General features: G+C 40.0%; 1 protein-coding gene across 1 annotated transcript in view; it reads right to left on the reverse strand.

The window, feature by feature from the left end:
- The window catches only part of Ankrd31 (ankyrin repeat domain 31), a 148,301-nt gene extending 144,232 nt beyond the window's left edge, over positions 1-4,069 (reverse strand). The window contains exons 1-2 of the mRNA XM_040729078.1: positions 3,721-4,069; positions 1,687-1,760 (exon numbers count right to left, since the gene is read on the reverse strand). Of these exons, the coding sequence (XP_040585012.1) occupies positions 1,687-1,760; positions 3,721-3,824 (178 nt within the window). The 5' untranslated portion in view covers positions 3,825-4,069. The remainder of the gene's footprint in view (positions 1-1,686; positions 1,761-3,720) is intronic.
- Between the last annotated feature and the right edge of the window lie 10,381 nt (positions 4,070-14,450).

Genomic DNA, 14,450 nt, shown 5'->3' on the forward strand with positions numbered 1-14,450 from the left:
CAAATGCTGGTGAGAATATGAAAAAGAGGAACCTTTATGCACTACTGTTGGTACTGTAAACTTTTACAGCCACTGTGGATGTTCCCTAAAAATAAAACTACCATATGATGAAACTATCCCACTCTTAAGCATATGCCCAAAGAACTCTAAATCAACAAACCACAGAGTTACTTACAGCTACACTATTAACAATAGCCAGGAAGCAAAAACTGCCTAGATGTCCATCAACAGATGGAGGAAATGTGGTGCATATACAGAATGCAATATCATGCATTCATAAATAAAAATGAAATCATGACATTTGCAGGAAAAAATAATAGAACTAGAAAGCATGATAAAGAGGCACAGAAAGACAAATCCAAAGCCATGAGAAAGCTCAGCAGGTAGAAGTGCCTTTTCTCCTTAGGTAGGGGTCCATCACAGGCTACCTGAGGAAAAGTCCTTAAGCACCTCCCCCAGGCTCCTGAAGATTGGCCGTGGGAATCATCTAACTCTATAGTAAGTCTGCTCCTACATTTAAAAACATTACTTAGCTCAAGCTGAACATTAACAATGAATTGCTTAAAGACTTCCCTAACACCCTAGCCCCCATAGCTGACCAACCACCTGACAAGTTGGGGGTAACAGAAAACATAGCTTCCAATACTCAGTAAACAAGACAAACTGGATTCTCATACTAGGAAACATTACCAGTGACCTAACTTCCACTGCAAATACAAAAAAGTATGAATAACCAAAAATATAGATCTCCTCCAAAAATGATTCTCACACAGTATTGTCCCTCAAGAAAAGTGACTTAGATGACATACAAGAAAATGATTTTAAAATAGCAATAATAAACAAGGTCAAAGTACTCAATAAGGATATGATAAATGCTGGAAAAAACAAAAACAGATTAGTGAAATAACAAAAACAATTCAATATATGAAAATGGAATTTAAAAAACAAAATCTCTGAAGTAAGAATGAAATAAAACTTAAAATAAAAAATTAGGAAATTCAAACCAAAATTTCAGAGTAGAGATTCACTTATAGAAGAGAGAGCACCAGGTCTTGAAGACAAGTAAGGGGACTAGATCAGAGAATGTTAAAAGCAGAGTAGAGGAATGGATCAGAGAAAATGTTGAATTACACACACACACACACACACACACACACACACACACACACTCACGCACACACGCGTTTTGTTTTGTTTTTTTTTTTGAGGGGGTTTTCGAGACAGGGTTTCTCTGTATTGTTTTGGAGGCTGTCCTGGAACTCGCTCTGTAGACCAGGCTGGCCTCGAACTCAGAGAGATCCGACTGCCTCTGCCTCCTGAGTACTGGGATTAAAGGCATGCGCCACCAATGCCTGGCTCTAAGTTTTAAAAATAATAATAAACCATGAAAAATTTTTAAATGTTATTTTGTACTTTTACAAATAGGTTTTAGAGTTAAGATAGAGACTAGAAGATGATGAGAAGATGCCACTTCAATACTTCTGGACCCTTTCTAGGAGCCCTACCCAGTTTCTGGAAGCTACAGTTCCCATTGCTATCCCTATTACAGATCTTAAGGCATCTTAGGATCTCTTATAAATGCACAAAATACATTCTGCAGGTTAAGGGAGAAGAGTAACATAAAATAATAAGTTAACAGAATGATACTTGGGACACTGACAATATCTAGTAAAAGGTTTGTCTCACCTTTCCACATTCCATTTACACCAGAATGAAAACAGAACTCAGATTTCAAAGATGTGTCTTGATTCAAGACCAACCTTTTGAAAGCAAAAAAGAAAAGAGTGGATATTTCCAAAATATCAGAGTTAACATTTTAGTTATCATTTAATTACAACTTAAATTGTTAAAGTTCTTTATACTACTATAAATACTTACATTTCAAAGTACTGTTTCAGGAACATTTACTTTAATATAGAATTTATCCAAGAAGAAAAATATTCACCTACTTATAGTCATTTTTACAAATATTTTGAATTACGTTTGATTTAGGGGAACAAGAGACATATTAATAGCACTTGATTGTCTTAGTTATCTTAGTTATTGCTGTGATAAAACACCATAACCAAATACAACTTTGGTAAGAAAGGATTTATTTCATCTTACAATTCCACAGTTGAATATCAAAGGAAGTCAGAGCAGGAACTCAAGCATGGCCAGGAAGGAGAGCAGCTTACTGTCTTGCTGTCCATGACTTGCTCAGCCTTTTTCAGCTTTCTTATACCATCCAGGATCACATGCCCAGGAATGGTGCTGCGCACAGTGGGCTAGACCCTCCTACAGCCTTCTCTAGGTACATGCGCACACACACACACACACACACACACACACACACACACACACACACATGCACATCCACAAACATGCACATCCACATCCAAACACATGCACACACACATGCACATACACACACATGCACACACACACACATGCACATACACACATGCATATATACATCAACACAACATGCACACACACATGCACATCCACACACATGCACATACACACACATGCACATCAACACACACATGCACATCCACACACATACACATCAACACACACATGCACATCCACACACATGCACATACACACACATACACATCCACACACATGCACATCAACACACACATGCACATCCACACACATGCACATCAACACACATATGCACATACACATACACAAATGTTTTTCTTAAAGAGGGGCCATTTCAAACCAGTGAGAACAAAAAGATGTTTTCAACAAAATTCTAGGGACAGTGAAGGGAATATGATGGGCTTATTACTGGGATTGAATTAAATCCCTTTTAATTATGTGACAAACTTCAAAAATTCAATTATCAAAATCATAGCTATATGTTACGCTCATGCCTGTAATCCCAGCACTCGGTAGACTAACATAGGCAGAGTTCTGAGAGTTCAAAGCCAGTCTGTGCTTTACAGTGAGTTATATAGGCCAGCCTGGAATAAGAGTGAGACCCTGTCTTAAGAAAACCAAAAATCACAAATACTCCATGGATGTAGTGTTTTAATAATGAAGTATAACTTTCTAATATTAGAAAGATGAAACACTGAAAAGTATTAGCCATTGAGGGAATTTAACAGACTGAACTAAAAGGAAGTTTTTCAATTTAAAACCTAATTGGAGATTTAAAGCAATTTTCACTGGTTATTACAGATTAATAAATTAGGGTTTCAATTTTATGTGTATAAAAACTTTAGCAATCAAGTTCTAACATCATGTTGAACTTTTTTTTTCATGTTGAGCTTTTACTTTAGTTAAGAACATCTAATTAAAACATGCTTCCAAAAAAATGGTCCAAAGACAGTGTTTGGCAACACTGTCTTCATCAGTAGGAGAACCTCTATTTTGGCATAGATCTCGATCAAAACGCTTACTTTCATGAGCTAATTTAAGCCTAAGCCTCCTCTCCCATGCTTTGCTTTTTTGCTCCAACCTTCCCTCAGGGTTTTGTTTTTTGATTTTTGTTTTGGTTTGGTTTTTTGAGACAGGGTTTCTCTGTGTGGCTTTGGAAGCTGTCCTGGAACTCACTCAGTAGACCAGGATTCACAGAGATCTGCCTGCCTCTGCCTCCCGAGTGCTGGGATTGAAGGTGAGCACCGCCACTGCCGGGCCCCTCAGGTTATTTTATCACCACACGAATACAGTGCTAGTACGTTACGTCGTCGCTGAGGGGGAAAAAAAGTCAACAAAAGGTGGTACCTTCTCCAGGGCAGCTCCTCATCTTCCAGTTCGTTCTCCGTCACTGACCCCTCAATCACTGTTTCATCACTGTCACAGTCTGAGGCCTGGGCACCGCTCTCCATCTTCGCCCCTCACTCAAGGGTTATTAACCTCCTCCTCTACTTCCCCCTTACCAGGAAGCTAAAGGGCTTTTCACGGGAGGGGGAAAACTGAGAGTTCAACATTAACACAAGCCAACAAAACTAGTGACAAGAGGAAAGGCCTCTCTGGGTGGCTGAGAACGCGAATAGTCGCACGCGCCGCGTGGTCGTCGATGCACGGACTACCCGGTTCCGTGCTGGCTCGGCTCGCGCGACACCAGCGCACAGCCACGCGCCACGGGTCAGTGCAGCGCGCGCAACCCCCGGGGCCCGCCCCGCCCCGCCCCGCCCCGCCCCCGGCGCCCGAGGCTCCTCCCCGGCTCCCAGGCCCCGCCCCTAGCTCCCGAGGCTCCTCCCAGGCACCAGGATGACTGCTCTGGTCTGCTCAGTTTCTGGTCCACCATGGCTGGTTTGCGCAATTTGCTAGTGACTCTGGTTCAGTTATCTACGCCTCCCTGCATATCCCAGCGGCCAAGGCTCCAGAACATTCTGAAGCCAGAAGGTAATCCTAGACCCAGAAGGTTTTGCAGTCCAAGTGGCTCCTTACTTCTTAATCCCTTTGATCCTGCCTCCATAAGTGTCCCCCTAAGTTAAAGAAATGTTTATCAAAGGTTTCAGATCCGCTAATCCAATAGGCATACACTTAGCATTTTTTCACAACTCTATAATTTACTCTGAAATACAGATTATTTAGGAAAAGAATTATGAATATTTCTCCCCCGCATCAAATGTTAGGGTAGTGATGCCTAGCAACACCCCTAAATGACTATTTTCTCAATGAAGATCTAGGTCTTTTTTTGTCATTTGCTGATGCTTTTTAAAATGCCCCCCACCGTGTGTGTGTGTGTGTGTGTGTGTGTGTTAAATGCATACCACAGTGTGAGTGTGGCATTCGGAGAACAACTATTTGCAGGAATTGGTTCTCTGCTTCCACTGAGTGGGGCCCCAGTACCAAATTGGGTCGGTAAGCTCGGCAAGTGCTTTGCCACCACACCCCAGACTCGGGTGTCTTCACGTGCCGTGTGATTCAAACTACCTGAAAGTCTTTTACGGTTCTGGAGATTGAAGCCTGGGGCCCGATGTACACTAGACATGTGCTCTGCTCCTGAACCCCATCTCCAGACTTCCTTTTACTTTTTAAGTCAAGATGTCTCAAAGTTGCCTGGGCTGAACTCCATGCACTCTGGAGCCCAGGTTGGTCCCTGATTTGACATCCTCCTGCTTCTGTCTTCTCAGTGGTTGGGATTACAAGCCTGTACCACCAGGCCCAGCCTTATTTAAAGGTTTTTAATTTAAACTACAGATAAATAACACATGAGAACATTTCAGCCAATAAAGACTATGATTGCCTGGTCATGTTCAAAGTCTCAGGTTATGTAAGCACAATCATTGATGTTAGCACAACCATATAACTTTTCAAGACACACATTACTGTGACTGTCCACATGCCAAATGAGGGCTTAAAGTTTCAGGACAAGACTGAATTTCTTTCTCTCCCTGGAATTTTTAATGTGTGTGTTAATTTTTTGTGGAATAGGTGAATGGAATTAGGGTTTTCTGGTGCCCCAATCCCTGCCCTTTGTACTCCTTGTAGTGTCTTTGCCATTACTGCGTTTTGTATTTACAAGTAGATCATATTTAAGCTGATGAAAATCTCCAGGTTGATGATTGTCTTTTAAGTTTACAGAAACAGTCTTCATAAAGATTAAAAGCAAGCAGAATAATAAATCTGCAATGATTTAGACCTCCATTCTCTTCTTAATCCATATCCTCTATGTCAAAATGACGAGTAAATCCCTATCTATTCTCCTGTCCGTCAACACCTTTGGACACTCAGCTCCACTTTCACGGCTGGGCAGGAGAATATGCACACCCAACAAGGATTGCTCAGTTTCTCCAGACACCCCAAAGTAATAAATAGTTGACTCTCCACTGGCAGCAGCCTTTGTTCTGAGTACCTACTAACTTAAGCTAAGTAGGGGAAATTTGGGTGTCTGAAGTTACAATCTCTTTCAGTGCTTGCTCCGGTAGTAGAAAGGTGTTATGTTTAATGAGAGTTTTTGCAATATTTGAAGCACAAAGAAGAAATGGCAGAGACAAACCTTCAGAATGCCAGTAATGTTTTAAAGAAAAAAATAATTTTTAAAATAAACTTCATAGTTTCAATGCAAGACAGAAAAGAATGAACAGGAGAGCGTATGTGCAGGAATCTATGCTGCCTTGTAGTTCAAACTGTATGAGCTGAGTGGCGGGGGTGGGGGGAGACCCTCCAAGGAAACACAAGCATTTCAGAGATGACAGGAACCAGACAGTCAGAGTCTGGGGAGAAATGGAACCCAGCTTTCTTTTCAATTAGTTTGGATTAAAATTATCCAGCTCTATTGAACTACACCAATATATAATTAACCACTCTTGGAAGTTGCTGAGTACTGCCTTCATAAAACTAATAAAGAGAGAAATAAAACATTTATCCTGACTTTCTTACCAAATCTATATTTTAGGATAATAAGAGGAGGTGAAGGAAGAGTATTCTAATGTATAGCAATACATAGTATATTTTCTCTTTTTTTGAGAAAGGGTCATATGTGAAAGAAATCAAATTTGATGGTTCATTTTCAAAGGCGTCTTGAACTAGTGTGTGCCCAGCTACAAATGAACAGAAAACACTAGACTCCTGTAAATGCCTGCTAGTTTAGCTATCATTCCTACAAAGTAAATAAATGAATAGCTAAAGAAACCAGAAATTTAGAGTAGAACATTGCTAACAGTCAAGACAAGATGTAAAAACATAGTGATGAAGCTACACACAACCTTTGTTTGGAAAGGACATATGTAATCCACAGGTGGAGGGGTAAAACCTAGATGGTGTACAAGATTATACCTCACTGATTGTCCAGTTAGTGAGGAAACAGATGATGTTCATGAATCCAGGGGTTACAAACTATTCTCTGTGCTCACCCAATGTGTCCACCATTCTGGGATGATGTCTGATGTTGCAAAGCTGTAAAATAAACTGCCTTACTTTTGTACTCTGAATATCCAGTGTTCTTGTAAGAAAGGGAGGGTCTTTATTTCTCACACTGGCCCACATGCAGAGCTATCCTGGGACATGTGGGGCTTACTTAAGGTTGGAGAGATGGCTCAGTGGATAGAATGTTTCCTGTGCACAAACCTAAGGTCCAAAATTCAGATGCCCAGCACCCACATAAAGTCTGATCAGGTGGCAGCTTGCCTGAAATCCCAGTGCTCAGGAGGCAGAGCTAGAGGAGTCTACCTAGCAAGCTGACTAGAGACTAGCTGAACCAGTGAGCTCCAGGTTAAGTGACTCAGAGACCCTGACTCAGCAGTGAAGTGTCCTGTGGCTGAGGAGAATACCAGGCATCAACTTCTGGCTTAACATGAACATATACAAGCACATACACACAGACACCATATGTATGCTCACAGACATGCAAACACATATACATGCGTATGCATCACATACACACACATACATACACAAAACAAGCAAGAAACTTTGTCTCAAAAAGCCCACTAAAATAAATAAAATGATTTTTTAATGCTGAAATTTAAAAAGTAATAGAAGAGGCCGTGCCAGACTGTCAAGGAATTAAAGAATAACATGCAGCATTCTTATGAAGTTAATTTGAAAAATCTGACAAATTCTCCTTGCTGGCCTATCCAAGCAAGTAGCACTCACTGATGACCTCAGTGCTGAGAAGTCTGTATTTCTGTCTCTTGGCATCTGTTTTCTCTCCACACCATTTTTCCCACTTTATAGTAATTAAAACACACGTGTTATTTTTAAGACTCTAATGTAACTCAGGAAAAATATTCATTAAAATAGCTAATGTGATGTTTGTCAACTGATTTATTTAATCTATTTGCTTGGGGGTGGGTGGGTGTGAGGACAGACCAAAACGGCACATCTGATGCTGTAGGGGAAGTAAGTGTTCTCTTGAGAAGAGAAGAGATTAGTTTGGCTTTGAGAGAGAGAGAGAGAGAGAGAGAGAGAGAGAGAGAGAGAGAGAGAGAGAGAGAGAGAGAGAGAGAGAGAGAGAGAGAGAGAAGAGCTTAGCAATGAATCTTTCACATGTTTACAACCTTGGAGCAGTCTTTCCACTCTCGGGAATTTATTTCTACATTGCTACCACATTCATGCTAGCTTTAATTTTAAAAAGCTAGAAGCATTATTAATGACTGTCAGTAAAGGATTACTGAGTGGAGCGTCCTGCTACCATTTAAGCAAATGAACCACAGCTATACACTTGAACACACATCGCTGTGTAGCTTTGTTTGTGAACTAACGACAGTGACAGCTCTGGGACTTCACGTCAAAAGGCTCATTTGAACTTTCCTGAAAATGATGACTAACAAACACAGGTTTCAGACTATGGATTACGGAACACATTCGTGGTTTGATCTGTGGTTTTGTTTAGGAGAGTTAAGCAAATAATAGGGTGTAATAAGACCCTCCACAATAAGATTCTACATCCACCATCCAATCTGCTATTGTAAAACAGCATAATCTTTTCCATGACTTCTTTTAATTTTAGAATAATTTACATATAAATAAATACACAGAAGGCTAGAGAGATAGCTCAGTGGTTAAGAGTACTGTCTGTTCTTCAGAGGTCCTGAGTTCAATTCCCAGCAACCACATGGTGGCTCACAATATTCTGTAATGAGATCTGGTGCCCTCTTCTGGCCTGCAGGTATACAGGCAGACAGAACACTGTATACATAATAAATAAATCTTAAAAAAATAAAGAAAACAAATACACAGGCCTTTAATGCTCAACTCAATGTGTGTGTTTGAGTCATTATATATATATATATATGGAGAAAAAGCAGTACACAAGCCTTATTTGTAGCCTTAAAAATAAAATTGGTCAAGCATGGGACACACACCTATAACTCCAGTACTTACGAGGTAGAGGCAGGGCAGGGTGGTGGCACTGAAGAGATGACTCAGTGGTTAAAAGCACTTACTGCTCTTCCAAAGGACCCCAGTTCAGTTCCCAGCACCTGCATCAGGCAGCCTGAAAGCACATATAATTCTAGATCCAGGAGGATCTGATGCTTCTGGCTCCCTTGGGCACCTGCATTCACAAGTACATCACCACGCACACACACACACACACACACACACACACACACACACACACACACCGAGAGAGAGTTAAAAGTAATAATAATAATAATAATAAATCTTTGTTTTAAGAAGGTGGAAAGACAGATCAGAAATTCAATTTTCAGCCATGATTCACATAAGACTCTGTCTAAATAAAGGAGGAAGAAGAAAAATAAAACTGATATAAATAAATAATATATAATAAAATCCCATAATGTAATAGTTTCTGGACAGATGAGATTGCCAAATGAGCAACCTTCTTATGTATAACTAAAATAGCCATGTAAATATATTTAAATTAATGTAAGTGTGTGTCCGCTGATAAAGGAAAAGAAACAAAACCAAAAGAGCTTAATCATCGTTTTGACTCAATGCAATGATTTCATTTTTTATAGCACAGTCATGTGTCACCCAAGGACAGGTGTACTGAGAAATGTACTGTTAGATGTATTTCATCACTTTGCAAACATCATAGAATGTTCTTACACAATCCAAGATGGCAGAGGTCAGTCCCTTCACATGGCCTCTTGACGCAATGAAGACTCAGCAATCAGGAGATGCATGTGGCACCTGGCAGCTGGAGATTTTGCCAACAGTTCTTGGCACTCCTTCGCATAAAGATAGATGGGGTCTGTCTTCATTGCAGAATCTCCCTTCTGGGTGGCACTGTCTCTGTGTCTATCTTCTAGGGTGACCAAATACATGAGATTGGAGCCCACCCCACCTCCTTTAGACTCATCATGACTAGTTATAACCCCAGTAGCGCTGTTTCCCAAAGAGACTACATCAGAAGTCCCAGCATGAATACTCTCCAAGCAGACCGCTCCTTATTTTTAACATGAGAGTGCTCAAACCAAAGAAGATACTCTTCCCTCAAAAGTTGTGAAGATGCTGGGTGTGGTAGACCACACCTTTAATCCCAGCACTCTGGAGGCAGAGGCTGGCAGGCCTCTGTGAGACCGAAGCAAGTCTAGTCTACATAGTGAGACTCTGTCTCAAAGGCAATGTACACTAACATATAATATCCTAGACTTTCACATTCAACTCCTCTGTCATTCACTGACTCATGCAGGAAAACTTCTAGAACTCGAGGATCAATCCATGGTGAATGCACTACACAGATGTGCCATTTTGTGCCTTTATATTTTGTATTTTTACTGCATTTTCTATGTTTAGAAACACAAATACATTGCTTATAGTATTCAGTATAATCACATACTACTCAGGTTTGAGGCATATATATGTCATATATATCATATAAATCAACCTAGATTTATATGTTATAAAATCTAGGTTGTAGTGCAGACACTTTGTGATAGTTGTACAAGGATGAAATCACCTGCAGGTGCTTTCCTCAGACTGTGGCTCCTTCTTTAAGTGACACACAGATTGACCCTTGTGGCACAAGCACTTCTTTAAATGGAAGGTCAGAGTTGAGACCTAGTTAATTAGCTACAAGCTAGTCACATAAGTAAAGGCCAAAAAGTGAGTCAATGTTGGCAGGCCTTGTCTGGGACAGATAAAAACACAAGCTGTGCAATTATGGCTGCTATAAACCCACGCTACGTGGGCATCATGATCTGATTTGTCATGCTTCCCCTCCAACTTTCATTCCACATTCTGGATTTGCCTGCCCTGTTTAAGCCTTCCACACCATGTATACATTCTCTCTAGTGTAATGCCAGTCACTGAATGGCAGACTATCTTATTTGCCTCTGAGAATTGAGACATCTAAAATGTATTTTAGATATTATGATTTTTTTATTTCCAGTTTCTTTTTACTCTCGGAACTAAACACAGAGAGGAAGGCACGAAAGGTCATGCTATGATGCTTATTTGTGAGAACATGTGTCAGATTTCACGGGTGTTTCATAGTTGGTTGCTAGATACATTCCTTAAAGTATATACTCTTATAATTAAGTAGATCATATTAAAGATAATTTCAATATGTACAAATAACTCAAAAGACCCAGAGACTGATATTGGGATTCAAACTTCAAGCTGAATGTCAGAAAAGCCAATTAGCTGGCCACTACCTCTACCTCAGGCTGAATGAGCTGATCCTGTCTCCACAAGCTCTCACCAAGCCACAGACTGCAACTTCTCCTAAGGGTGGCTGAAGAATGAACATCTCACACTTCAGTGTGGCTGGAGAACGGATGCCTGATATTGAATACTTGCTCCTGTCTTTTATACTCCTCTAGTGCTGGGATTAAAGATGTGAGCTATACTTCTTTTAGACTGATACAATCTTGTATTTCCCTGGGTGGCCTTGGACTCACAGAGATCTGTCTACCTCTTAATCCTGAGTCCTAGGATTAAAGGTGTGTACCACCACCTCCTAGATTGTGGCTGCTAGGATAAAGGTGTTTATCATCACCGCCTGATCAATATAACTTGAGGTTGACTTTACTTTTCTGAATCCTCAGTCAAATCAAAAATAATATGTCACTATACTTTTAGTTCTTTTGACACATTTTAGTACAAGGTCAGTAAAAGAAAACCAGGAAACAAGTTATCACAATGTATAGATTACATCTGCTTTATAAATTATATATAATATATAATATGACAGGCTCTTCTAATGATGCAAATCCTAGCTTTCCCCTAACAAAGACTCTGTCCTTGGCCAGATTTCAGTCAGGCTTCTCAGAAGTTCCATAGCTGAGTTATACAGTTCCTTCAAATCTCTAGTTTTTTTTTTCAAAGATCTCTGGTAAACCAGCATAGCAATAAATGAATGAATGAATGAATGAATAAATAAATAAATAAATAAATAAATAAATAAGTCACTCCTGGATATCTGACATCTGGCCTCTCTCAACATCCCATCGAGCTCCCCTTCCTCCATCTCTGCATCGAGCCCCCCCTCCATCTCTGCATGGAGCTCCCCTCCTCCATCTCCGCACAGATATGTCCCAGCACACTGGCCTATATTCAGCAAGAATCCTATTGCACCTATTGCATCATAACCTCCCTTACTCCTGTTGCTTTAGCTCTTAATCACGCCCCACTCACTGATCCCCACACTAGGCTATCCGTTCCCACTGTCCATGCTACATGCATACCTGAGTCCAACCCGTGTTCGCCACTATCAGAACCTGTGACAAAGACTCCCATGCCTATTAGAAAAAAAATCTTCCTTGCACAATATTGTATCAAGTGTGATTAATGATTTTTTAAAACAGTCCATCTCCACCTGGAGATGACTGGCAGTCAAACATTAGGAATAAATTTCTGAGTACCTTTATCCTGGGACCTGCCACTGTTTTCAAGTTGATTCTCTCTTAAGTGTCTTATAAGGATTTGGGGGTTTTACTCGCCACTGGGATCTGACATACACCTCAGTTCACCTGATCTGGGAGCATGCACCCTATTCTGATGATTCTTTAATCTTTGAAACACAGAGTGAGGAAGTCTACTTACTTCTTCTATGCTGAGGTCTGCTTACCCTTTGCACCCATTGGTCTGGATTTGCCAGGCTGGTTCCCTTTTGAACAGAGAAACACTTCTTGCCAGAACAAATTTTAATAGTGCACACTGATCATTCCTTTTGCTCTATCATCAGAGACCATGGCTTAACACCCATTCATTTTCCCAAGTGCGAATCAGTCCAGTTTTCTGTGACCCTAAGTGCAAAGGACACCTGCGAAGCCTCCAAGAAGTCCCTCTGAAGTCCTTCTGTCTAGACTTGGTTAGAGGACAGAAGCAAGTCACAGTTGCTCTTTCAAAGGAAGGCATCACAAGATCCCCTCCACATCTTCCTGTTCTCTGACATTTGGCATCTTAAGTGTAGATGATGGCTGCTGACCATCCTGTATTAAATCCCTTTGGGGTAGTTGACACACAACTGATTGCAGAGCATCATTAGTTATCGCTTCTCACCTTATTCAAAACTTTCAATTTAACATAAGAAGATACTTTATAAATTCAGGATAAGAAAAGAATTTTGTGGGCTAGCAAGGCAGCTCAGCTAGTAAAGGTGCCTGCTGCTGGCATCCACAGGGTAGGAGGAGAGACTCCAGTGTGGCATGTTGTCTTCTGACTTGTACAAGCATTCATGGCATATGCAAGCCGCTCTCCATTAATAAATTAATAAATTTACACTCTAAGAACAACTTGGAGACATCAAATTAACACACAAAAAAGATGGCAGTAAAATAACAAAATTAAGAAGTTAAATTTATCCAAAGACCCAATTCTCTTTTCCAGTTAGAAGATACTTAAAACACGTAAAAGTAGGAAAAGATTCAAATCTAGACCATAAAGAATATCTAAATATCAATAAGGAAAAAGATTAATGATACAATTTAAAAGGGCATTTTGAAGGTGAAAAGGGAAGACTGGAATCATTTAAAAAGGAGTAGGGGCAGGGGTGGGGAGGAATTTACTGGAGAGAAGGCTCAGTGGTTAAGGTCACTGACTGCTCTCCCAAAAGATCCAGGTTCAGTTTCCACCACATATCATGAATGATGCACAACCATCTGTAACTCCAGTTCCAGGGGATCTGACACCCTCTTCCGGCCTCTTCAAACACCAGTCATGCAAATGGTGTCCAGGCATTCATGCAGGCAAAACACCCACACATATAAAATTAATTATTTTAAGGGTTGAAGGATGTAATGCAATTTGAAGGCATAACAAAATGCAATTCCATACTCAGCAGATTTGCAACCAGGTAAAACTCAGGAACCACCACCAAGTTCTCAAGAGAGAGAGGAACTGGTGCATACCAGTAGGAAGAATCTGAAGTGATACAAAGTGAGAACGCCTTTGGCAATGGTTCCTAAATAAAATACACATGCTACATTCCAAAAATCCCATTCCTAAAAGATTGCCTACACAGTAGCACCAGGACACATTCACAACATTGCTCATAATCGCCTAGAAACACAAACAATCCATTTGTCTTGCTATGAGGAAATAAGCCTAACTGCTCAATAAGGGAATTCATACCCCTGGGGTATTTTATGTGTAGTCTGTCTCATAACTAAGAAAATGAATGAAGACATCAACATCAGTGACTTTTAGAAAGCATCTTAACAAGATCTCAAAAACACAAAATTCTGAATGATATATTACTTAAGACCTATCCGTATATGGCAAAACTCAAAATTAAATAAGTTAAAAACCTAACTTCATAGTAGCAATGATGTCTGTGGGAGAAGATGAACAGGATGGAGAAGACTTCTCAAGGACCCAAAATCATTGGTATGCCCCATGTATTGGGCTGTGTAGTACATCACAAGTGTTTATTTTGATGCTATCTTCCTAGCTTACATAGGATGAAGTTACATACATATATAATTAATGTCCTGTGCTATACATGTTATTTATGTATCATATAATTGTACTCAATTCTATACAATTATAATCAATATGGAGCATACTACTATATATCTGTATAGTGTATATCACATGTATTAGATGATATACACTATAGTGTATTTTATAAAACTATATATAATATATAG

Source organism: Mesocricetus auratus, unplaced genomic scaffold (genome assembly GCF_017639785.1).
Source record: "Mesocricetus auratus isolate SY011 unplaced genomic scaffold, BCM_Maur_2.0 Super-Scaffold_100020, whole genome shotgun sequence".
Classification (NCBI taxonomy): domain Eukaryota; kingdom Metazoa; phylum Chordata; class Mammalia; order Rodentia; family Cricetidae; genus Mesocricetus; species Mesocricetus auratus.